General features: G+C 32.6%; 6 protein-coding genes across 8 annotated transcripts; 5 read left to right on the forward strand and 1 right to left on the reverse strand.

Moving 5' to 3' along the window:
• The first annotated feature begins 953 nt into the window (after nucleotides 1-953).
• LOC108475325 (serine/threonine-protein kinase STY13-like) lies at nucleotides 954-3011 on the forward strand. The gene is made up of 6 exons (XM_017777289.2): nucleotides 954-1601; nucleotides 1694-1812; nucleotides 1909-2105; nucleotides 2180-2354; nucleotides 2433-2567; nucleotides 2728-3011. Exons 1-6 carry the CDS (start codon nucleotides 1280-1282, stop codon nucleotides 2929-2931), a joined length of 1152 nt encoding a protein of 383 aa, XP_017632778.2. The 5' UTR covers nucleotides 954-1279; the 3' UTR covers nucleotides 2932-3011.
• Nucleotides 3012-7844: 4833 nt separating this feature from the next.
• On the forward strand, nucleotides 7845-11787 carry LOC108474797 (homocysteine S-methyltransferase 3). The gene is made up of 6 exons (XM_017776814.2): nucleotides 7845-8148; nucleotides 9896-10179; nucleotides 10252-10381; nucleotides 10459-10662; nucleotides 11322-11393; nucleotides 11480-11787. The coding sequence occupies exons 1-6, from the start codon at nucleotides 7972-7974 to the stop codon at nucleotides 11624-11626; spliced, it is 1014 nt and encodes a 337-aa protein (XP_017632303.1). The 5' UTR covers nucleotides 7845-7971; the 3' UTR covers nucleotides 11627-11787.
• Nucleotides 11788-12956: 1169 nt separating this feature from the next.
• Nucleotides 12957-13741, forward strand: LOC108475739 (uncharacterized). The gene has a single exon (XM_017777728.2). The coding sequence runs from the start codon at nucleotides 13060-13062 to the stop codon at nucleotides 13618-13620; it is 561 nt and encodes a 186-aa protein (XP_017633217.1). The 5' UTR covers nucleotides 12957-13059; the 3' UTR covers nucleotides 13621-13741.
• A 1627-nt stretch (nucleotides 13742-15368) lies between these two features.
• On the forward strand, nucleotides 15369-16195 carry LOC108475701 (uncharacterized). Its single transcript, XM_017777683.2, has one exon. The coding sequence runs from the start codon at nucleotides 15471-15473 to the stop codon at nucleotides 16029-16031; it is 561 nt and encodes a 186-aa protein (XP_017633172.1). The 5' UTR covers nucleotides 15369-15470; the 3' UTR covers nucleotides 16032-16195.
• A 1172-nt stretch (nucleotides 16196-17367) lies between these two features.
• On the forward strand, nucleotides 17368-19669 carry LOC108476197 (protein CDC73 homolog). Its single transcript, XM_017778323.2, has 3 exons — nucleotides 17368-18806; nucleotides 19151-19233; nucleotides 19372-19669. Exons 1-3 carry the CDS (start codon nucleotides 17741-17743, stop codon nucleotides 19462-19464), a joined length of 1242 nt encoding a protein of 413 aa, XP_017633812.1. The 5' UTR covers nucleotides 17368-17740; the 3' UTR covers nucleotides 19465-19669.
• A 525-nt stretch (nucleotides 19670-20194) lies between these two features.
• Nucleotides 20195-21581, reverse strand: LOC108476199 (non-specific lipid transfer protein GPI-anchored 5). 3 transcript variants are annotated; one of them, XM_017778325.2, is made up of 3 exons: nucleotides 20971-21581; nucleotides 20737-20802; nucleotides 20195-20549 (listed from the first exon to the last, which is right to left on the reverse strand). In XM_017778325.2, the coding sequence occupies exons 1-3, from the start codon at nucleotides 21272-21274 to the stop codon at nucleotides 20416-20418; spliced, it is 504 nt and encodes a 167-aa protein (XP_017633814.1). In that variant the 5' UTR covers nucleotides 21275-21581; the 3' UTR covers nucleotides 20195-20415. The 3 variants fall into 3 exon arrangements, with proteins under 3 accessions (XP_017633814.1, XP_017633813.1, XP_017633815.1); XM_017778324.2 differs by having other exon boundaries at nucleotides 20195-20558; nucleotides 20971-21559; XM_017778326.2 differs by lacking the exon at nucleotides 20737-20802 and having other exon boundaries at nucleotides 20971-21575.
• Between the last annotated feature and the right edge of the window lie 359 nt (nucleotides 21582-21940).

Below are 21940 nucleotides of genomic sequence, written 5' to 3' on the forward strand. Positions count from 1 at the left end.
GATTAATACATATATTTTTAAAACAATTATTTAATTTATAAAAATTAGATAAACTAGCAATTTAAATGATAAATGCAATACATATAAACTTAATCATGTTCAGCTCGGTTCGAAGGCTTATCTGAAAGGTGAAAGAGTTTGGAAAAAAATATAGACTTGAAAATAGGCTTGGAAAAAGTAAGGCCTATTTTTAATTGGATCAAGTCCCAAGTAAGCTTTTTTGCTTGGGCTCAACTCGACCTAAATTTGTAAAAAAAACTACTGTTGTTTGTTTACTGTTTTGCCATTGTTTTTTTTAATTGTTTTGTTATATTTTCGTTATTATATTATTATTATTTTATTGTTATTGTTTAAATATTGTATAAGTCTTGTTTTATTATTAATTTTGACACTATTTTAGAGATATTTGCTTGTTAAATTGTATATATTTTAGTGTCATTTACGTATAATTTTTTAAAATTTTTTTCATTTGTTGGGAAATATTTATTTTAATATTTTTAGTGTATTTGGTGTATTATATTTTTAAAATTATTTTTATACAAAAATAATTTAAAATTTTTAATACTGAGCAGTCAAATGGGCTTAGGTTTTAACATTTTTATCCGGATTGAACTTGGATAAAATTTTAATCTCATTTTTAGGTCTGTCCCAGACCTAAATTTTTACTTGACCCAACCCAAACCAACGCAGCCCATTATCAACTCTAATTACATATTCATATTTATTTATATAATATATATATATATTTAATTATTTCCAATAATCTTATTTAAATATAGTTTAACAATACAGAGTAATATATTTCTTTAGCTTTTCTCCAAATCTGAATAAATATTTTACTGCTTTTGATTAATTTCCTCCTTTTATTAATCTCCTCCATTCAAAAACCCTTTCTATTTTTAGTCCCCCAAAAATAAAATATTTTCCCTATTTCTCCCATTTCCTTTACTTCTTCAATGGCCCCTTTTTCATCTTTGATTCTTGTAGAAGAATTCAATTCATCACCACCACCACCACCATCACCATCAAAGCTTTCTATTTCATTCCATTAATTTTAATTCAAAGCTCACATTTTTTCCCCAATCATACCTTTCTTTAAATACCCTTTTTTTTCTGATTTTTTCTGGGATTTTAAAATTCTTTTATTGTTATTTTATTTTGCATGCATTTTTCTCTTTCGTGGGTTTTCATTGTTTTTGGGTTTTAGCTAAAAAAAATTCTTCCTTTTTTTTTGTTTTTATTTAAAAAAGATCAGTATATTTTTTTGCTACCCTTGATTATGGGTATGGATTCGAAAAGTGGACAGGAAGGTGGTGGTGATGGTGGTATCAATATACCAAAGGAATCAGATGAGAATTCAAAGATGAAGGGGGCCATTAATACTAAAGATATGATGTTCAGAGCTGATAAAATTGATTTAAAAAGCTTGGATATGCAACTTGAGAAGCACCTCAACCTGGTTTGGTCCAAGAACATTGAGAAACAAAGGCCTGTAGAGGAATGGGAGGTTGATTTGTCTAAGATAGATTTAAGGTATGTCATAGCTCATGGCACCTATGGTACCGTCTATCGTGCAACCTATGATAATAAAGATGTTGCAGGTACTATTTCCCTCTTTTGGTCACTGTTTTAATTTCATTTATTATCTAGAAATGATACGGAACTCATTGCATTGTGATGTTGAATGTTGTAGTCAAGGTGTTGGACTGGGGAGGTGGTAATGCTGCACCGGCTGAAACCACTGCGATGCAAGCGGCATTTAAGCAAGAGGTTGCCGTTTGGAATAAGCTCGATCATCCTAATGTTACGAAGGTTTGATTTTTCTTCTACTTTGTATGTTTAGTTATTGGCATTGTAGAGAAAGCCTTAATGTAAGTAGTGGGATTTGTTCAATGCATTTGTTTACAGTTTGTAGGAGCTTCAATGGGAACTTCAAACCTTATGATACCGTCGGCCGATGGTCACGATTCCTTTCCTTCTAGAGCTTGCTGTGTTGTTGTGGAGTACCTCCCCGGTGGCACGTTGAAGCAATACTTGATACGAAATCGGCGAAAGAAACTCGCCTTGAAGGTTGTCATTCAACTTGCTTTGGACCTCTCTAGAGGGTAAGTGAATGCCTTTTATCCTCTGTTTTACGAGAACTTCAGCAATGATGATCATACTTGTTCCGAATTCGCAGACTAAGCTACCTGCATACAAGAAAGATCGTACACCGTGATGTCAAAACCGAAAACTTGTTACTAGATGCTCACAGAAATGTCAAGATCGCCGATTTCGGGGTTGCTCGTGTTGAAGCTTGGAATCCAAGTGACATGACTGGTGAAACTGGAACTCTAGGATACATGGCCCCAGAGGTATGCTTTTAAACCATAACCAATGCTTTTTATTTTGTACTCGCATCTATGTTCGAGTAACATAATCTCGTTATGTAGGTGCTTAATGGTAAGCCCTACAACAGAAAGTGCGATGTCTACAGCTTCGGCATTTGCTTGTGGGAAATTTATTGCTGCGATATGCCTTTCTCCGATCTTAGCTTTGTCCAAGTGTCGTCCGCAGTTGTTCAAGAGGTTAGTCTGCATGTTATATGAATTGTCACGTGTTCATGCATGTATGAAACTAGCTTCAACCCTAGGGGTAAAATGTGTGTAGTCATTGTGCATGTGCTCGTTACTATAAGTACCATCACCATTGTGGGAGTTAAAACTCGACATGGTCGTTTATCGGCAGAATCTAAGGCCGGCAATCCCGCGGTGTTGCCCGAGTTCGTTAGCAAACATCATGCGGAAATGCTGGGATGCGAATCCAAAGAACCGTCCCGAAATGGAAGATGTAGTGAGGATGCTGGAAGCAGTGAATACAAGCAAAGGCGGGGGGATGATACCGGAGGACAAGGCACCAAGTTGCTTCTGTCTCGCCCCTCGTGGTCCATGACCATGAAACAATGTAAATTTTGGGCTATTCTCTTGTAATTTCCCCACTTAATAAATTTTTTATTCAATTTTTCATTACAATTAGTTGTAATTGTGAATAATTTACTAAGTTATTGATTTATTTAAATCGCATGGAAAGGATCAAAATAAATAAATTAAAATAACATATTATGAATAAACAAGGGTTTGTGCTAGTTTTTAATGTATCTGGGTTGGAAACAGGGTAGATTTTTTTTGGTTAGGGTCAAGAAATTTGATCTAAAAATATAAAAATTCAGATTCATTCGGCTTACAGTTCACAATTTAATCATAGTTTAGAGTAATTTATGATTCAATTGAGTTTTCTCTTTATTCTAGATTAATATGTTGATAAAATTTATGTTTTGTTCGGTCGATCTAGTCCAATTTCAACAATATTGATTCATATAGCTTTACATTGAGTAGAGGCAGCTACGATGTTCCACCCGATCCAAACTATATAAGCACTCTCACCTCAAGAAAAGGCAAGCTCGCTTGCTCTTTCTCATTCTACACACTCAACCTTCTCCTTTTCCTATCGATCATCTCCTCCCTTTGCTTCTTAAGAAGCTTTACTTCTCACCACCCATACCATATAGCTCTCCATCTAATAGAGTGAACCGTCTTCTACCATCACTACGATCTCCTCCACATCACTTCTTCTACCGTCAACGTTTTAAGGATATTAAAATATAAAAATTATACATATAACAAGAATAACAACAAAACTTCTTTTTCAAAATATTTGAATTGAAATTGAATTTTAGAATTGAATACCACCTTCGATCCAAACTAACGTAGATGACACTATAGGGAAAAACCCTCATCTTTTAAATTTATTTCAATGACATGACAGCATGCACTTATGTTTTGTAACCTTCATTTTCACTTCAATCCCATGTTTTCTTGCCATATGTCATTCCATTTCGGTTGATTAGGTGCTTCTCAAATTGACAGACATTACTGTTTTTAAGAAAAAGGCAAATTACTTTTTATTAGTATTGAATAAGGTGATATTTATACAATAAAATACAATCACCACTTTAGTATAAATTTGTAAGTAAATATTTTATTCTAAATTTAACACGTGTTTGTACGATGATGATTTACATATGTGATATTGTGCGAATTCACATCATTTTTTCTCGTATTATCTATTTTAATTAATACAAATTTAAGTTTCGCTCTATCATACTTAATTTTGATGATAGCTTAATAATTATCCCCAAATTAAGCTACTACAAAGTAAAAAAATTGAAAGTACAGTCATGGATAAGGTTTAAATCCAGTTTATCCAATAAAATAAAAATTAAAATACGAGTTTAATAAGTATCCATTAAGCTATTAGCTAGGGTTTTCTTACACGACAAGTGCCTTGGGTGCTATATATATATATATAATTGGATTAATTGCAATGGAAGAAATAAAACATGGGCAATGGCACCTAGTGTGTTGTTAGCATTCTTTTTTTTTTTTCCTTCATACATACGCAATTAATACATATGCTAAAGTGTGATATTATTATCTGTCATGACACATCTGAATCCTTGTTAGTCGAATCGAATCGAATCGAATCTAGTAAAATTATTTGAGTTAAATTAAAAAAATTAAATATGTCAAATTAAAATCTTATTATAATATAACTAATTCCATGTTAGAGCATATAAATTTGGAACCATATATATTCAAAACTTTTTCAAAGCAAAATAAGATACTTCAAGATGATAACTTGAATTATTAATTAATTTATTTAGATTCCAAAATTATTATTTTATAAAAATTTTAAAATTTTATATTATTTAGAAATTTTTAGAAAATATAAAATTGAAATTTTTATAAATATTTTGAATTTTTTTTTGTAATTTTTGTTGAGAGAAACTATTTTGTTTATTTTAAAAATTGACAGAGACGAAATTGGCATTTACAGGGGCAAAGTTAGAAAATTTCGTTAGGAGGCCAATATTAAATTGTAATTTTTAAAGGATTAAATCAACTTTTTTATCATTTTTAGGAGGCCAAAGTGTAATTTTATCTCTACTAATTTAAAATTTTAAAAATTTTAACAGGCCAAAATAGAAAATTTTTCGTTTTAAGGGGTTGGGCCCTGCCAATCCCCTTAGATTCACCTCTGGGTATTTTTTATACCAAACAGTTTTCCGAATTGTAAAATTCAACTCGACTCAAGCTCCAAACTTGAAACTCAAAATTCAAATTTATTTTCATTCTTTTTTTCAAATCAATTCGAATTTCACCGATGAAAGGAAGAGTGTGATTAAGCCGGTTTCACATCCCTTTCCTTTACTTCAATATATATATATATATATAAAAATATTGTAATTTTATACGAAAACTTGATTCTATTAACAAATAAAGAAAACAGCATAATTAAAAATAAATAAATTCCGATTTGTTTAATCCACAGATTAGTTTATCTATCTAATTATTTTCTAAAAATATACATTAGTGATCCATGTAGGACACAAGGTATATAATTTGGGATAAGATCTAAAAAAAAAAAAAAAAAGAGTTGCAGCAACATAAATGGCTGGATTTGATACTTGTTTTGTTGGGTAAAGCTAAAACGAACATGTTCCATCTCTATATTTTTTAGTTCCATTACATGCTAATATGCTTCCACTCATGTTCTGTCTTCATCATGTCTTTATTATAAAGTTCAAGCCTTTAGGCAATGATAATTTTGTTTGACCCAACTTTATTACACTTAATTTCGATTTTTCTTTTAATTACAGATTAAAAATAATAATTTAATTCCATAGAATATTTCTTTCCAACTGTATTTTATCATACATCAGGTTAAATTATGTCATTAGTCCTATATTATGTGTAAAGTTATAAATTTAGTCCATATTCACCAATTAAATCGTTCTTAGTAGTTATATTTTTAATTTTAATCTTAATATAAATAACGATGTGATAATATATTTGACACATCAAAATTTTTAAAAATAACAGAACTTAATGATTTTTTAGATTTTTAAATTCTAAAAGTATAAGGACTAAAATAACCAAATTAAAATACAAGTATTAAATCTATAATTTATGCAAATTATAGGATCTAATAGTAAAATTTTACATAAAAAAATGTTCTCAGAGTCCATAAGAAACAGAACTAGTAAGCAACCATAAACCAATATGAAAAATAAAATGAAAAGGAAAAACATTAATAAAAAGCAATTATGTTTTTTATTTATTTTAATTCGATTTTATCACATGCATATGCGTGTAGAAATTATATTATTAAAATAGAAATATACGCTTAAAAATAATATATAATAAAAAAAAATATATGATTTGAAACTAATAATAATAACAACACATATGCAATATGTACGGAATCAAAATGAAAAAATTAGATTAAATTAGTTTATATATCTATTAACCATGTGTTCAATCTAGAGGTAATCATGGGTCAGTATTCATACCATAAAGAGTATGTAGAGGTATAAAACGACAAATACACCATCAAGATAATAATAGTAATCATTTAATAGAAAGGGTATATTAGTCTTTTCCCAACTGATCTCAAGACTCGGTTAACCTATGAAACATCTCACTAACAGTTTAAATAATTGTATAGATATTTTACATAATTCATAGTATTTATTCATCATAATTATTTAAAGTGTTGTTTGATAAATTAAAAAATTAAGTGCCTCGTTGAAAAATTAAGTATTAAGAATTTAAGTTATAAATCTATTTGATATATTATTTAAAATTAATTACTTAAATATAATTAGATTGTTTGATAAATATGTATTTAAATTATTAAAATATATATCTTACATTGTATCATTATTTTTAAACATTTCATATTATTCTAAAATAAAAGTTAAATACTCAACGTAAAATTTTTATAGTATAATATAGGATTAAAATAAATAAATTAAATTAAAAATATTTTTCTTTAATTAATAAGTAGCTATTATCTATTTATCATTTTCCTATTTTTAAAATAGAAAAATCTTTTAAATTGTTTTTATTTTGAATTATTAAATATATGTAAAATGTTAAATAATTAAGTCATAATAAAAATATAATTTAATAAGGATATAAAGCATAATTTTAAATCAAATAAAATATTTTCAAATATTATTTTTTATATTTTTAATGGTTATTTTACCATTTATTTTCGAAATTTATGGTTATCCCTATCAACAATGTCACTTCCAAGATTTGAACTCCATTCTTTCATTGAAATTTAAGGTTTTTTTTTAGGAATTTGACTCTATAATTTTAAAAAATTATAAAAATGACCCAATTTCAATATTAATTATGGGAATGACTTGATTTTTACAGTAGAGTTGAGTGCCGCAACTTTCCCAGGTGGCACCACCCAAAAGATCCAAAAAAAAAACAATTTTTTAGTGTCGCCTAACAAATTAGTGACACCAGACTAAAGCGTATAGGGGTAAAACGTTCAAGGACTCTCATGCAATACTCTTTTTCAAAGTCAATCTAAAAAAGGTAATTACTTTATCAGGTACCTAAACGTTTTGCCCTAACACGCTTCAGTCCGATGTTGCCAATTTGTTAGCCAGTACCAAAAATGTTATTTTCTTTTTAAATTTTTAGAGTAGTGCCGCCTAGAAAAGTGGCAACTCTGATGTGGTAAAGAGGTCATTCTCATAATTAATCTTGAAATTAAATTATTTTATAATTTTTAAATTTACAAATTCAAATTCTTAAAAAATCGAAATCTAAAATGCCACTCAACATTTGTGGATAATATTAAAAATTTAATAAATGATAGAAACAAAATTTTATTTTAAAATAATAGGATATAATAAATAATAAAAAATATTTTTATGGGTTGAAAGCACTCCCAAGGAGAAATTTGTAAATTAACAAGAAACCTTGCAACTATAAAATGGTTACGTGTGTATTCTTACGACGAATGCAAAGTTAAAGCAATCGCCACCTTCACTTCCTTTATTCTTCTTCTAATCTCTTTGAAAAAGCTTTAATTGCCAGAGCTTAGCTCTCTTAATTTCTTTTACCGGAAATGGGATTGGAAGGCGTGGAACCGTCGTCGTTTATGGCAGATTTTCTAGCAGGGTGCGGTGGTTATGCGGTGGTGGACGGTGGGTTGGCCACCGAGCTTGAACGCCATGGTCAAGACCTCAATGATCCTCTATGGAGTGCCAAATGTCTTATCTCTTTTCCCCAACTGGTTCGAAGGGTACTTTCCATTTCCTTCTTTAACTTCGAATGCACGTGTCTCTTCATTACCACGTAGGATTTCTGAAAGAAGTAAACAGAAATTTCTGGTTTTGGTTTAATTGTCGGGGTGATGAAGTATAACACGACAAACAGGTTTTTCCCCTATTTTTAAATTAAAATTATTTTCTTTGTTTGACGGTGTTCAGCGGCGGAAATTTATTTTTAAGTAAAATTAATCTATATTTTTATAATTTTAAAAATTAAATTAAAATTTTATTATTTTAAAATTAAAATATAATTTTATTATTATTAATTTAAAATTTTATAAATTATAAACTACTTTAATAAGAAAATTTTTATCTTAAGGGCCGGGCCTTTGCCTACTCCTGGGCTCTGCTAGTGAAAATATATGTTTAGTGGAAAATGAATTATCACATTATGCATAGTCTTTTTTTACTTATTAATTGACATTTTAATAAATTTTTCATATTATTTACACATAATTTTGTAATTTTTAATTCTAAATCTTAAAATCTAAATCTTAAATCTTAACTTTACTCTTGAACTTTAAACTTTAAATTCAAACTTTAAATCTCAAACCAAAATTCTAAATTCAAACCGAAACTTTGAGGTTGGACTTTATTATTGATTCACAGTTCATGATTTTATTTAAAATAATTAAATATTAAATATTTTTATAAATAATAAATATACTTATAAGTCTTTAGACCTCAGATTTAAGGTTGTAGGATCTGTTTTCTCCTGTAAGCAACTTTCAGGTGGATTGGAAATTAATTTTTAATTCACATATTATTATGTTATTAATTTTATTTAATAATTATCATTTATTTTAATAGTTCCATAAATATCACTTTATTTATTTTTAAATATCTGTAATGAGACAGCCACGTGTAAAAACCTGTACTTGACAGCTAAGAGGTTTTCTTAGTTGTCATGTGAGATTTTCATGACGTTTGTCTATTTCTATTTCCGGTAACATATCCATATTATATTATAATATGGTTTTTTATTCATTTATATAAGTATAATTTCGAATTATTTATAGTACCTTCCTAATTTGAAGGATAATACTCTTTAAATGCACTCGATCTCACGTCCTCCTGTATTGATAATAATATTTATATCGATCAAGTTAAAATTCAATCGATTTTCTTGAAATTATAATCGAACTAAAAAAAGAATTATGTATAAAACGATCGATATTAATTTAAAATTTCTGTTTCTAATTAAAAGTAGGGGCTATTGGCAAATGCTTTCCTACCCAAAATTGGCCTAATTGTGTTAAGTATCACTAACATTTCATTTTTCATCCTTTTTAGTCTAAACAACCTTTTTGAAAGTGAGACAAAGTACTAGAATTCTCCAAAATTGGATAACTCAACTATTCATTATTAATGTAAAAGATAAATATATTTTTAAATATTTTACAAATATGACTTTTAGTAATTTTTCTCTCACCCACATCGTAAGTGTAATATAATTTAGTCGCGTTTGAAGTTGGTATAATCATATGATTTTATCAATATAAATTTGACGGAAAATATTAACAGTGTCAATGATTGGGTTAGGGTTTTTAAATGAAAATAGTTAAAGGATTTAGTTCTTGAATTTTTTATATACAAGGATTAAATTTCAAATTTTATTAAGTATTGTGACTGAGAGCAAATTTGACCAATATGTAATATGAAATTTGTTTAGTCCATTTTGTTTGGTTATTGACATGTTTGATGTAATACAATTTGCAGGTTCACCTAGATTACCTTGAAGCAGGTGCAAATGTGATTATAAGTGCATCATATCAGGCCACCATTCAGGGTTTTGAAGCTAAAGGTCTATCCGTTGAAGAAGCTGAAACTTTAATCAAGAGAAGTGTTGAAATTGCATGTGAAGCTCGCGAAATTTATCTCCAAAGATGTGCCAAAGGTTATTGGGACTTCTTTGATAGTCCGAAAATTGATCGACATCCAGTTCTAGTTGCCGCTTCAGTCGGCAGCTATGGTGCTTATTTGGCTGATGGATCCGAGTATAGGTACCATTTTCGGTTTTTATAATCATTTTTCTTGCAATATGTCTCATTGATTCATGGTGTTCCTGTTCACAGTGGCAACTATGGTGCTTCGATGACATTGGAAACATTGAAGGAGTTCCATAGGAGAAGGCTGCAGATTTTGGCCAGCTCGGGTGCCGATCTCATTGCGTTCGAAACAATTCCAAACAAGCTAGAAGCTCAGGTATTCGTTAATTGGCCGTAAATAACGAACGTAACGTTATGTATGTAATGATGATTTTGGTTGAAATCTGAGTGCAGGCATACGTAGAGCTTCTCAAGGAGGAAAATATAGACATCCCAGCTTGGTTTTCATTTAGTTCAACAGATGGAACCAATGTGGTTAGTGGTGATCCCATTATAGAATGTGCCAATATTGCAGATTCATGCAGCCAAGTTGTTGCTGTAGGCATCAACTGTACCCCTCCGAGGCTCATCCATGGACTCATTCTCTCTATTAGAAAGGTAACCCCTCATTTGGTCTATACAAATAAGTCCTTGTTATACTTAAACTACCTTGTCAGCAACGTACTATGGAGAGCTTACCCATACTTGTCTCGAGACACAAGGGTGGTTGTCTCAAGGCAATAGTAGGGGTTTGAAACAAAAGAAGCATGTCTTGAGACTTGTTGAGTTTTGATGATTTGAGTTTAGATTTGAATCTTAATTTTATGTTTGACCTCGTATAACCCTAAATTAAGGTATGTGGGCCCAATTGTTCATGATTAAGTGCATTTCACCATCATAATATGAATTATACACGGTAATGTCACATTTTTCATTTTAAAGTGGATAAAATTACTTGAAATAATTTAAATTATTCTAACAATAAAATGTGACATATTATATACGGATCCTTCATTTGGGCCAAGTATGGGGTACCATAAGGGCTTGCCCAACTAATGACACTCACATGCTCGTTATATGAGCCATCACAAGGTCATGTCAAGTAGAACACTAGAGAACTGTACTATGACTGTAGGACACCTATCCGGAAGGACTCATACCTAGCCCTGATATCACCATATTCTCCCCGTTCCCCTGGCTCGCGGCATCCATGTGTGAAATACTCGCACATTATAGTACTAAACTAGAATTTCTTACCATAACATTGTAATCATCAGGTGACAAATAAACCGGTGATCATATATCCCAACAGTGGTGAGACTTACAATGGAGAAACCAAGCAATGGGAGGTGAGCAGTTTTTATCCTTTTTATGTAGCTTTTGTAATGAAATCTTTAGAACTGAAATGATTTTTTTTGTGTGTGTGGAAATGAAGAAAACAAGAGGGGAAACAGAAGAGGATTTTGTGTCATATGTAGGGAAATGGAGAGATGCAGGAGCTTGTCTCTTTGGCGGTTGCTGTAGGACTACTCCTAACACCATAAGAGCTATATCAAGGGTTCTCTTTGACAAATCTTCCTGAAATTTTCTTCTTGTTCCCCTTGTAATGGCCAGCAGAAATCTACTAATGAAACCTTAATACAACAGAAACCTACTAATGAGAATCAATGTAATAAAAGGCTGCTTTCCTTGCAGAGCAGTCTATGATATAATAAAAAAAAAAATGCAGAAATGCAAAAGAAAGTCATATTTCTATATGTATTTGTATGTATGTGAATATCAGCCCAAGAACAGCTTAGTTAAGTTGGCTATTGCAGGCACCAGAAAAGCACTCCAACAATGGCAGCAACCTCTCAAAGCTTAAAAATTCTACCAAAGACAAATTGCAGAAACCTCATTCAATTCAGGAAATTCACCATCCCTGTAGTACTATTATGACCAAGCTTTTAAGTTTCTATGTTTGCCATTAGGTGTGGTATACAATGAAGAACAAAAAGGAGATTTGTCAACTTGGATTACTGCCATTGGTCTAAGATCTTTTTGGTCCAAATCTGGGGATCTCTTTTAGTTAAAATTGATAATATAAACAAATAAGGGCACCAAGAAAGCCTCTTTAAAATACAATGCTCAAAATCTAATCACCATATTTGTCTATTCCATTTAATATTAAAATATTTTTAAAATTTTTATTTTTGTATGATGTATGATGGAGGTTAGTGACTGCTTCTCCCAACAATATTATCTCGAAGGTTTGAGCATATGTTTTCTCTTTAGAATTACAATGTGCCTTATTATTATATTTTACACTTGTTTAAATTTTTTTAAATTAATCTAAATAAATTAATTATTTATAAAAATGACTTAAGTGCAAAATCTTATATGAAAATGACTTGTTTTCTACAATTCATGTTGGCACCGACAATCTCACTGTCAACGTCACCTTTCATAATCATGTAATGATTAATTGATCTATAAAAAAAATTTATTTTTTTATATTGGCGTTGTGTTCCTCAACACCTATATATATTTCAAAAATAATTAAAAAATACAAATATTTTGCAATTAAAAAATAAAAAACAATTATTTTAATAGGTTCCGGCAATAAGAACGCCGGCACAAAGAAACCTTGGTTGAAGATATAAAAGAATTGGGAAAAAAAGGGGTGACTCAGATGGCTTGGCTTGGGCGGCAAAACAATTTATTTTTAAAACATATTGCCCTCATTAGTTTAATCAGCAGCACATCTACTTGCCTTGGTTCAAACATAAAAGAGAGACTTGATAGGGGAATTGATGTCTACCTGCCTTAGTTCTTGACTCAAAAGTCAAACAGGGCGGCTGTTCACTCAAAAAGGAAAGCACCATAGTTTGGCTAAGGTTCCTACCAAGTTCTCCAAGCTATCATCTTTTAGTTTATCTATATATACCAAACCTAAATCTTCTTAGTTCTCATCCAAGACTTCAAGTTAATTACACATTCAGTGATTAACCCAAATTTTTTTACAAGAAATCGAGCATGGAAGTAACCTCTGTTGTTCAATTAGACCAAACCAAAGCCAAAGATGAATATCCCAACCTATCTCTCCGACCATTACAAGTTTCAGATGTGGATGATTTCATGGTCTGGGCCAGTGATGAAAAAGTGACACGTTTCTGTACTTGGGAACCTTATACCAACAAAGAAGATGGCTTGAATTACATAAAGAACATTGTTGTGCCTCATCCTTGGTTAAGAGCAATATGTATTGACGACCGACCGGTTGGTGCTATTTCGGTGAGTGCAAATTCAGGCAATGATAAATGCAGGGGTGAACTTGGGTATGTTTTGGCATCCAAATATTGGGGTAAAGGGATTGTAACGAGAGCTGTGAAAATGGTGGTTGATACCATATTTGTTGAATGGCCACATTTGGAGAGACTTGAGGCTTTGGTTGATGTTGAAAATGTGGGGTCTCAAAGGGTGCTTGAAAAAGCTGGGTTTCAAAGAGAAGGTGTTTTGAGGAAGTATTTTATAGTAAAAGGGAGGTCTAGAGACAGGGTTATGTTTAGTTTTCTTTCTACTGATTATCAGAGTTAAAAAAAAAACTCAGCGTTTGGTCTATTGATTAAGAATGTTTATTCTCATGTTAACATTGTGAGATTAAATCATATAAATTGTATGTGGAAATGCAGAAAACAAAAGGGGAAAGAGAAGAGAATTTTGTGTCATATGTAGGGAAATGGAGAAATGCAGGTGCTTGTCTCTATGGTGGTTGCTGTGAACTACTCCTAACACCATTAGAGCTATATCAAGGGTTCTCTTTGATAAATCTTTCTGAATTTTTTTTTCCCCCTTGTAATGGCCAGCAGAAATCTACTAATGAATCTGGTCTATTTCTTATGTCATATATATATATATATATATATATATATATGAATCTGGACTAAATTATCAGAAAAGACCCTTTTATTTTAAAAAACACGGATATAGGCCACTTTTTGTAAAATTGACAGAAATGGGCCGTTTTTACTAAAACGCGCTTAGTTGGTGCCGTTTTCTAGGGAAAATCAGAAAACCGCGTCTAGCTCAGTGCGTTTTCTCCTTGACTAATAAAGTGTTTCCACCTAAACGTGTTAAGGAAAAACGTGTCTAGGTCAGTGCGTTCTTTCCGTCTCCCCCCCCAACGGTCACTTCCAACAGTCGTTGGCCCCAACAGTCACCAACCCCACCCCCCATGGTCCCCCACCTACTAATTTCTCACATTTATCTCTTAAATCTCTTAAATTTCTCTATCAACTCTTAAAAAAACGTTAATTTGGACGCGTTTTTCCTTAGTGCACTAAGGTGGAAGTGCTTAACTGATCAAGGGAAAAACGTGCTGAGCTGAAAAAGCTTTTCTGATTTTCCCTTAAAAATGGCACCAGCTGGGTGCGTTTTAATAAAAACGGCTCATTTCCATCAATTTACAAAAAAGTGGCCTATTTCCGTGAATCTGTATGTATGTGAATATAAGCCCAAGAACAGATCAGTTAAGTTGGCTATTACTGGCACCAGAAAAGCACTCCAAAAATGGCAGCAACCTCTCTAAGCTTAAAAATTCTACAAAAACAAATTGCAGAAACCTCATTCAATTCAGGAAATTAGGAACTAAGGCCTAATTCACCATCCCTGTAGTACTATTATGACCAAGCTTTTAAGTTTGCATGTTTGATATCAGATGTGGTGACCCTTTGAGTGCAATGGAGGTCTTCAATACAATGGAGAACAAAGAGGAGATTTGACAACTTGGATTGCTGCCATTGGTCCAAAATCTTCAATATAATCTGGGGATCTTTTCTTTTTGGTCCAAAACCTGGGATCTCTTTTAGTTAAAACTGATAATATAAATAAATAAGTGCACCAAAAAAGCCTATATAAAATACAATGCACAAAACCTAATCACCATATTTGTCTATTACATTTAATATTATAATATCTTTGAAATGATTTTTGGGATAATTTTTTATTTTATTTTTTTACTCTCTATATCCGATTTAGAGATTCATTTACCATTTTAAAATCTCGAAAACTTTAGTTACTAGTGCAATATAATGAGTAAAAACTTTATTTAATACCTGAATATTATAATAGTTAAATATAAAATAAAAAATAATTAGTATAAAATTAAAGTCAATGTGGTCAAATAATCATTTAAATTGACATCTACCAGCCTTAGTTCTTGACTCAAAAGTCAAACAGGGCGGCTGGATAAAGCACCACTCAGTTCTTGCTCCTCACTCAAAAAGGAAAGCACCATAGTTTGGCTAAGATTCCTAGCAAGTTCTCCAGGCTATCATCTTCTAGTTTGTCTATATATACCAAACCTAAACTTTGTTAATTCTCATCCAATTTTTCAATTTAATTACACATTCAGGGACCAACCCAAATTTTCTTACAAGAAACCCAGCATGGAAGTAACCTCTGTTGTTCAATTAGACCAAACCAAAGCCAAAGATGAATGTCTCAACTTATCTCTCCGGCCATTACAAGTTTCAGATGTGGATGATTTCATGGTCTGGGCCAGTGATGAAAAAGTGACACGTTTTTGTACTTGGGAACCTTACACCAACAAAGAAGATGGCTTGAATTACATAAAGAACAAGGTTGTGCCTCACCCTTGGTTTAGAGCAATATGTGTTGACGATCGACCGGTTGGTGCTATTTCGGTGAGTGCAAATTCAGGCAATGATAAATGTAGGGGTGAACTTGGGTATGTTTTGGCCTCCAAGTATTGGGGTAAAGGGATTGTAACGAGAGCTGTGAAAATGGTGGTTGATACCATATTTGTTGAATGGCCACATTTGGAGAGACTTGAGGCTTTGGTTGATGTTGAAAATGTGGGGTCTCAAAGGGTGCTTGAAAAAGCTGGGTTTCAAAGAGAAGGTGTTTTGAGGAAGTATTTTATCCTGAAAGGGAGGTCAAGAGATATGGTTATGTTTAGTCTTCTTTCTACTGATTATCAGAGTTAATAAATCTCAACGTTTGGTCTATTTGGTATATTAGTTAAAGGTATTTCTAAATAAGCATGGTGAGATTAAATTATATGAATTATTTGTTAATATAATTATTTGTAAAAATTTAAATGCAATTTTTTTTCTGTGTTATAATAAACATTTATTTAAAAGTTGAAAAATTCTATTTTAATCAAAATCAAATAGTAAAAGTATAGTTCTATATAGAGTCAACTTGTGTGATACAATTCTCGACCTCTCTCCCCCAACAAATCCTCTTATTTTATTATTGTATTTATTTCTCTAATAAATAACGAGAGATTCGGATGACATAATCTTTAGTTGTTTGGTTATTGTTTATAGAATCATATTTGAACTGCGTGGCATAGATTTGTAGAAACCAAGATCATCAAAGCTAAAACAATGATCCAATGGACCAAATGTATGCTTTGGGTGATGCTCAAGTACCATTAACTCGACAAGTGTTTGAACTAAAACCCATGTGAGCCCTCAAATATTTCGTTGAACCCAATTGGGCTATTCTGTCAATGAAATTATGCATTATTTAGCTCAATTGGCCAGTAGTTTCATATTATTTGATTTTTAATTATCCGATTTATTCTAACGAAATTCATGATTTTGTGTAGAGTTCTCTCATTAAATAAATAAATTATCCAATCGATTTTCGATTTTGTTTCCATAAAATTCATCATAATTAATTTTCTAAATAAACAAAATATACCCAATTATAATATATCCAAATATCCTGGAAAAAAGTCTTTCAAAAACAAAAATATCTGAAAAAAAACCTCTTTAATTTATATCTATTAATGGGTTAGGCTATTCGCTTAGGATCCTTCGAAATTTAGTTTGGACAAAATATTAAGCCCCAAAAATATGTTTGGGCAAAAATAATTAAGCTCATTTAAAAAATGAGTTGAGCTCGGACTTGCCTAGCCCGACTTGTTTTAAAGTTTATAATATTTTATATTATGTAATTTAGAACTAATTGAAAAATAAACTATACTAAATATATAATACTATTCAAAGGTAAAGGTAGAATTTTTTTGAAGGAGGGCGAAATTAAATTATAAATTTTACGATATTAAAAATGTAATTTCACAATTTTAATAACATATATCTTTATAATTTTAAAGGATTAAATTAAATTTTTATTATTTTTAAAGGGTCAAAATATAATTTTATCTTTACTAATTTAAAAATTTTAAAAATACTAAATGAACTATTTTTTATTTTAGAGTGGTTGGGCTCTTGCCAGCCCGTAGCTACGCCTTGAAATTATTCTAATATAAGTATTAAACACATTGTACTACTAAGAAGAAGACTTAAATTTAAATATTGAAAATGATATTATTAAAAGGGACAGCTACGAACTCTAATTTGAACAAATATAAAATATATTAATATTTAGACTCCACCCGAACCCGACTCAAGCCTACCCATAACCTCTACCCTAATCATATAACCCGAATCTGCACCCGGATCCGGTCACTTGCCTTCTTTAGCTATGCCCTCAAGATCCCAATAGAAAACGGAAAACAACAGAAAAGAATACTCAGTCGCAAAGCTCAGAGCTTTAGCAACGATCACAAGCTACAATTCATCACCGCCAAATCCAATTAAACAACATAAGTATTTTCCTGCTAGAATCATCGAACCTGTAAGAAATTTCCCTTCTCTTTTTCTTCTTCTTTGAATCCGTCAAGATGGACCCACTTTCCGCCCTCCGAGACTTCACAATCCGGGGTGAGCTTGACAAAATCATCCGAGTCAACGACGAGTTCCGATTTGGCACCGAGTATTCCTTCCCATGTTCCGCCGAAACCGCCTACCGTTCCAAGCAAGGCAACCTCTACAACCTTGAAACCTTGGTTTTCTATATCCAAAATCACCATCTCAAGCACACCGATTACATGCACAACTCCCTCTCCCTCCGTATCCCCGCCGTAACTTTCACCGACCGGAAACCCCTCCTGGATTACCTTACCGGGAAAGTCTCCACTTCCGACTCTATCGTTTGGAATCCACCTAAGTTCCCTGACGAGTTTCGACCTGACCCATCTGGGTTCGATCCGGATAGTACTAAACCTAAAGGTAATGCCAATGATGCTGTTTTGGATGAAATAGGAGATGCCCATTTTAGTATTAAAGATAAAGAGACTGAAACTGCGGATTTTATGGGAATAATTCGATCGGTTGAGAAACCATTGAAGGATAGAGAAGGGATTTTGGAATGTAAAAATAAGGATTTTTATAGTGTTCTTGTTGCAGCCACCAAAAGGGAAGAAGAAAGGCAAAGACTTGAGTCTCAGCAGAGGAAAGATGGGTTAGTTGCTAAGAGTAGATTAATGGGGGCTGAAGAGAGGGGATTGGGGTTAAGTTATGGGGATGAAATGATGGGATTTGATTCGAAGCCGAAAATGCATTTAAAAGGGAGCAAACTTGGGGAAGGAGTGCCTATTATTTTAGTGCCGAGTGCTTTTCAGACTTTGATTACTATTTATAATGTGAAGGAGTTTTTGGAAGATGGGGTTTTTGTGCCTACTGATGTGAAGGTGAAACAGATGAAAGGGACGAGACCGGAGTGTGTTACTGTGCAGAAGAAGTTTAGTAGGGACAGAGATAGGGTAGTAACAGCCTATGAAGTGAGAGATAAGCCTTCTGCTTTGAAGCCAGAAGATTGGGATCGCGTAGTGGCAGTATTTGTGTTGGGGAAGGAGTGGCAGTTCAAGGATTGGCCTTTCAAGGATCATGTGGAGATTTTTAATAAGAGTAAGTGGGATTTTTGAGCTTTACCTGGATTGTTAATTGCGTGTTATTATCCTTGTGCTGGCCTTTTTGAGTGTGGTGTAAAACTCGAATATCAGATGAGAAGTTTATCTAATATGTATCGTGCATTAAACTATGCATATGATGAGTTTTTGTGTAGTTGAGGAGTCAGAATTCTAGTTGTGGTATGGTGTTTTTAGTGAGTGTTTAATGTATGATACTTCTAGCTTGTAGCTTTTACTTGTCAGGGTTTAAGATCGTTTATTTGGTCCGTGTAAGTAGAGGATGTATCTAATTTGTTTTTGCATTTTTTATTAGACTGAACACTCATCTTGAATTTTATGCAGTTATTGGTTTTTTCATGCGATTTGAAGATGACAGTGTAGAATCTGCAAAGATTGTGAAGCAATGGAATGTGAAGATTATCTCGGTAAGAAAATCTTTCTTCAATTTCTGTCCTATTCTCATCTTAGTTTTACCAAATTTTAGTGGAACCTAGAGTTTTTCCTATCTCTTATCCTCTTCATTTCTTGGTTTCTGTTTTTCTCAATGTGCCATTGCTGTGCAGATTAGCAAGAATAAGAGACACCAAGATAGGGCTGCAGCTTTGGAGGTTTGGGACAGACTAGAAGAATTTGTGCGGGGACGATCACATTCGTAAATCATTCAGCTTTTAGGAAACATTAATATGTATGTCTTTGATGTTCATGTGCTAGGCCTTCATCCTTGATGTATTTTGGATTTTTTCAAGTATTCAAGAATATCGATAAGCTTTTTATGACAATTGGCATTCTTGTTATATTCCTCTTGTGATGCATTGCAATTCAATGAAGTGAATATATGTCTAGATCCTTTTGTAATCTTAACTGCATTTCCTTGTGGCAGATGTTAGATTTAAGATATTATGTTGTTCACTGTCTTGCTCTTTTATCTGCATTACTAGAGAGAAGTGATTTCGGATATTCTGATAAAGGACTAAACCATTACCCGGATTGTTCTCCTATTATCTCTCATCTGATCTAAGTTTTGTTCATAATGATTTCTTTAAATTGCTATCCCTATCCTTTTTCAGCTTTAACACATTACTTCCTAACATGTGAACTCCCTGTATAGCTTAATTGATATGAAAGTTGGTGCATAGGGCCCAGATATCATCCTAAGAGCATGTGAACTCCCTTTGTGTTATTGAGTTGGCTTGCATACCAATGGTCTATTTCCTGTCGAGTTCTAGCATAAACAGCTTTAGGCTGTTCTCAAGATTCATTTCCTTAGGCTTTTGCGTGAGTAAACGGTAGAAGAGCATTGTCTTCTTGCTTTGATGCTTTCTTTTAAAGTTTGTTACTTTGAACTGCTATACATATATAAATCCTGTATTATATATTCATATCATATGGAAGAAGTAATCACAAGCAATCTTTTATTGAGAAGGGAGGAGAAGCCAGATTTCTCTTCAGCTATACAAAATCATAGGACCCTGGAGTAGTGGAGGGGATAAAAAAAATTACATGTAACCTCAACCAAAGGGGAATGGACACTAACAAATAAAAAAAATACAATATAGTGTTTTTGCTAACATGAAGTGTCATGAGAGGTAGGGTATACTAGAGAAGATTCAGTGTGATGTGAAGATTGAACTATATGATGTTGCCAACAGAAGGAAGGTGAACAAAGAGAGTGACAATTTGGTGGTGCTTCCATCAGATGAGCCATTCTCCCGTGCAGTTGGTACACTTCTAGATCCATCTCCTGCATCCACTTTTAATGCTTACACCAATAAGTAGTGTTTTGAATAACAAATAATAGATTTGGCTAATGTCTCATTGTTTTTCATGCTATTTGAGATTGTTTTAACTTATATGTGAAAAGTTTAGTGCAATCTAGATGCCCATGTGTGGGAGTAAACCGGTGATGATGGTTGTCAACTATTTTATACCTGTTGGAATTTTGCTTCCAGATTCAGGTGATCCTACCGGAGAGTCTGCTGGAGCTGGAGAAGCAGCTGGAAACAGACAGGGAAAAGTTTTTTGAGTAAATTCCGGTGATCTCTTATATTTCTTGATTTATCATTGCATAAACCTTAAGTTCTGGGAATAAGAAAGAATTTTTGCCTTTTATGCGAAAGGTTGATGGTAAAAATTGAAATGCATATATGTAATTGCATCCTTACCATTACAACTGCTGATAGGTGGAGTCTGAACATTGCATGAATCAGGTAAGGCCAAAGCTTGAGTCTGGTTGATGTTGATCCCAAATGATGAACCACCACCATTAAGGACCTGGCACAAGCATCTCGGTGATGAACGCACGACATTAGCTAGCTGCGTGCAACATTGTTGAGATGGGGTTGATGAGGACCCTGTAATGTAACTCAAACAGGGTGACATGCCGATCAACACACTAGCGCAACCTGATTGAGCTGTGACTCCTGCACAAAGCATAGCTACTACAACCAAGACAAGATATGTTGCCATCTTCCCTTTTTCTGCTGTAATCGTAGTGATGGCGGAACTGTGAGGCTTTTATAGGGGGAAACTATGCAATGATGGCTGTTGTAGGTAACCAACTACAAGTTTTATATCTTTCAAGGGTTCAATGGTGGAGGATTCGTGGGTGACCAACCTATATATACATACAGTCAACTAAAGCTGAAGTGAAGAAAGCATAACGTGTGTCCAACTCCTTACATTTTTCCAGAGAATTTAGCTTTTAAGAACATTCATTGCAAAGTTAAAAAAAGACAATGAGCTAAAATTTGTGTATTGGGGAAGGTCGTTGCTTGCTTCATCTTTGGGGTTCCCTTTGAAAATGATACTTACTCTTGTTTATTGCTTGGGATCAAAGAAAACTGATTGTCGCCATTTATGATTTAGGAGATAGCACGTGTGCAAGGGTCCAATGGCTGACTCTGAAACGAAGGAAAATTATAATCAATTCATTATCATCGACATTGAAAAGAGGACACGTATTGCGGTTGTTGGTTCAGCTGCTTCTTTTACCCAAAGTCTCTTTCAAAGAAGTTCAGGATTTATAGCTTGAGAAGCGCTAACTGGTGGATTTGGATTTGAAATGAAAAGATTTGTCTATAATAGTAAAATAGCCCTAAACTGTATTGCTTTATTTAGGTGAACCCTATTTAA

This window comes from Gossypium arboreum, chromosome 3 (assembly GCF_025698485.1).
Source record: "Gossypium arboreum isolate Shixiya-1 chromosome 3, ASM2569848v2, whole genome shotgun sequence".
Classification (NCBI taxonomy): Eukaryota; Viridiplantae; Streptophyta; class Magnoliopsida; order Malvales; family Malvaceae; genus Gossypium; species Gossypium arboreum.

Excerpts from the sequence above, each read along its gene's own strand:
- LOC108475325 (XM_017777289.2), top strand. The coding sequence starts at position 1,280 with ATGGGTATGGATTCGAAAAGTGGACAGGAAGGTGGTGGTGATGGTGGT. Across the intron at positions 1,602-1,693 it reads TGATAATAAAGATGTTGCAG|TCAAGGTGTTGGACTGGGGA; the intron begins GTACTATTTCCC and ends TGAATGTTGTAG. Across the intron at positions 2,355-2,432 it reads TAGGATACATGGCCCCAGAG|GTGCTTAATGGTAAGCCCTA; the intron begins GTATGCTTTTAA and ends CTCGTTATGTAG.
- LOC108474797 (XM_017776814.2), top strand. The coding sequence starts at position 7,972 with ATGGGATTGGAAGGCGTGGAACCGTCGTCGTTTATGGCAGATTTTCTA. Across the intron at positions 10,180-10,251 it reads GCTGATGGATCCGAGTATAG|TGGCAACTATGGTGCTTCGA; the intron begins GTACCATTTTCG and ends TCCTGTTCACAG. Across the intron at positions 11,394-11,479 it reads GAGAAACCAAGCAATGGGAG|AAAACAAGAGGGGAAACAGA; the intron begins GTGAGCAGTTTT and ends GTGGAAATGAAG.
- LOC108475739 (XM_017777728.2), top strand. The coding sequence starts at position 13,060 with ATGGAAGTAACCTCTGTTGTTCAATTAGACCAAACCAAAGCCAAAGAT.
- LOC108475701 (XM_017777683.2), top strand. The coding sequence starts at position 15,471 with ATGGAAGTAACCTCTGTTGTTCAATTAGACCAAACCAAAGCCAAAGAT.
- LOC108476197 (XM_017778323.2), top strand. The coding sequence starts at position 17,741 with ATGGACCCACTTTCCGCCCTCCGAGACTTCACAATCCGGGGTGAGCTT. Across the intron at positions 18,807-19,150 it reads TGTGGAGATTTTTAATAAGA|TTATTGGTTTTTTCATGCGA; the intron begins GTAAGTGGGATT and ends AATTTTATGCAG. Across the intron at positions 19,234-19,371 it reads GGAATGTGAAGATTATCTCG|ATTAGCAAGAATAAGAGACA; the intron begins GTAAGAAAATCT and ends ATTGCTGTGCAG.
- LOC108476199 (XM_017778324.2), bottom strand. The coding sequence starts at position 21,274 with ATGGCAACATATCTTGTCTTGGTTGTAGTAGCTATGCTTTGTGCAGGA. Across the intron at positions 20,803-20,970 it reads ACCTATCAGCAGTTGTAATG|CTGCTTCTCCAGCTCCAGCA; the intron begins GTAAGGATGCAA and ends GTCTGTTTCCAG. Across the intron at positions 20,559-20,736 it reads TGGAAGCAAAATTCCAACAG|TGGATGCAGGAGATGGATCT; the intron begins GTATAAAATAGT and ends AAGCATTAAAAG.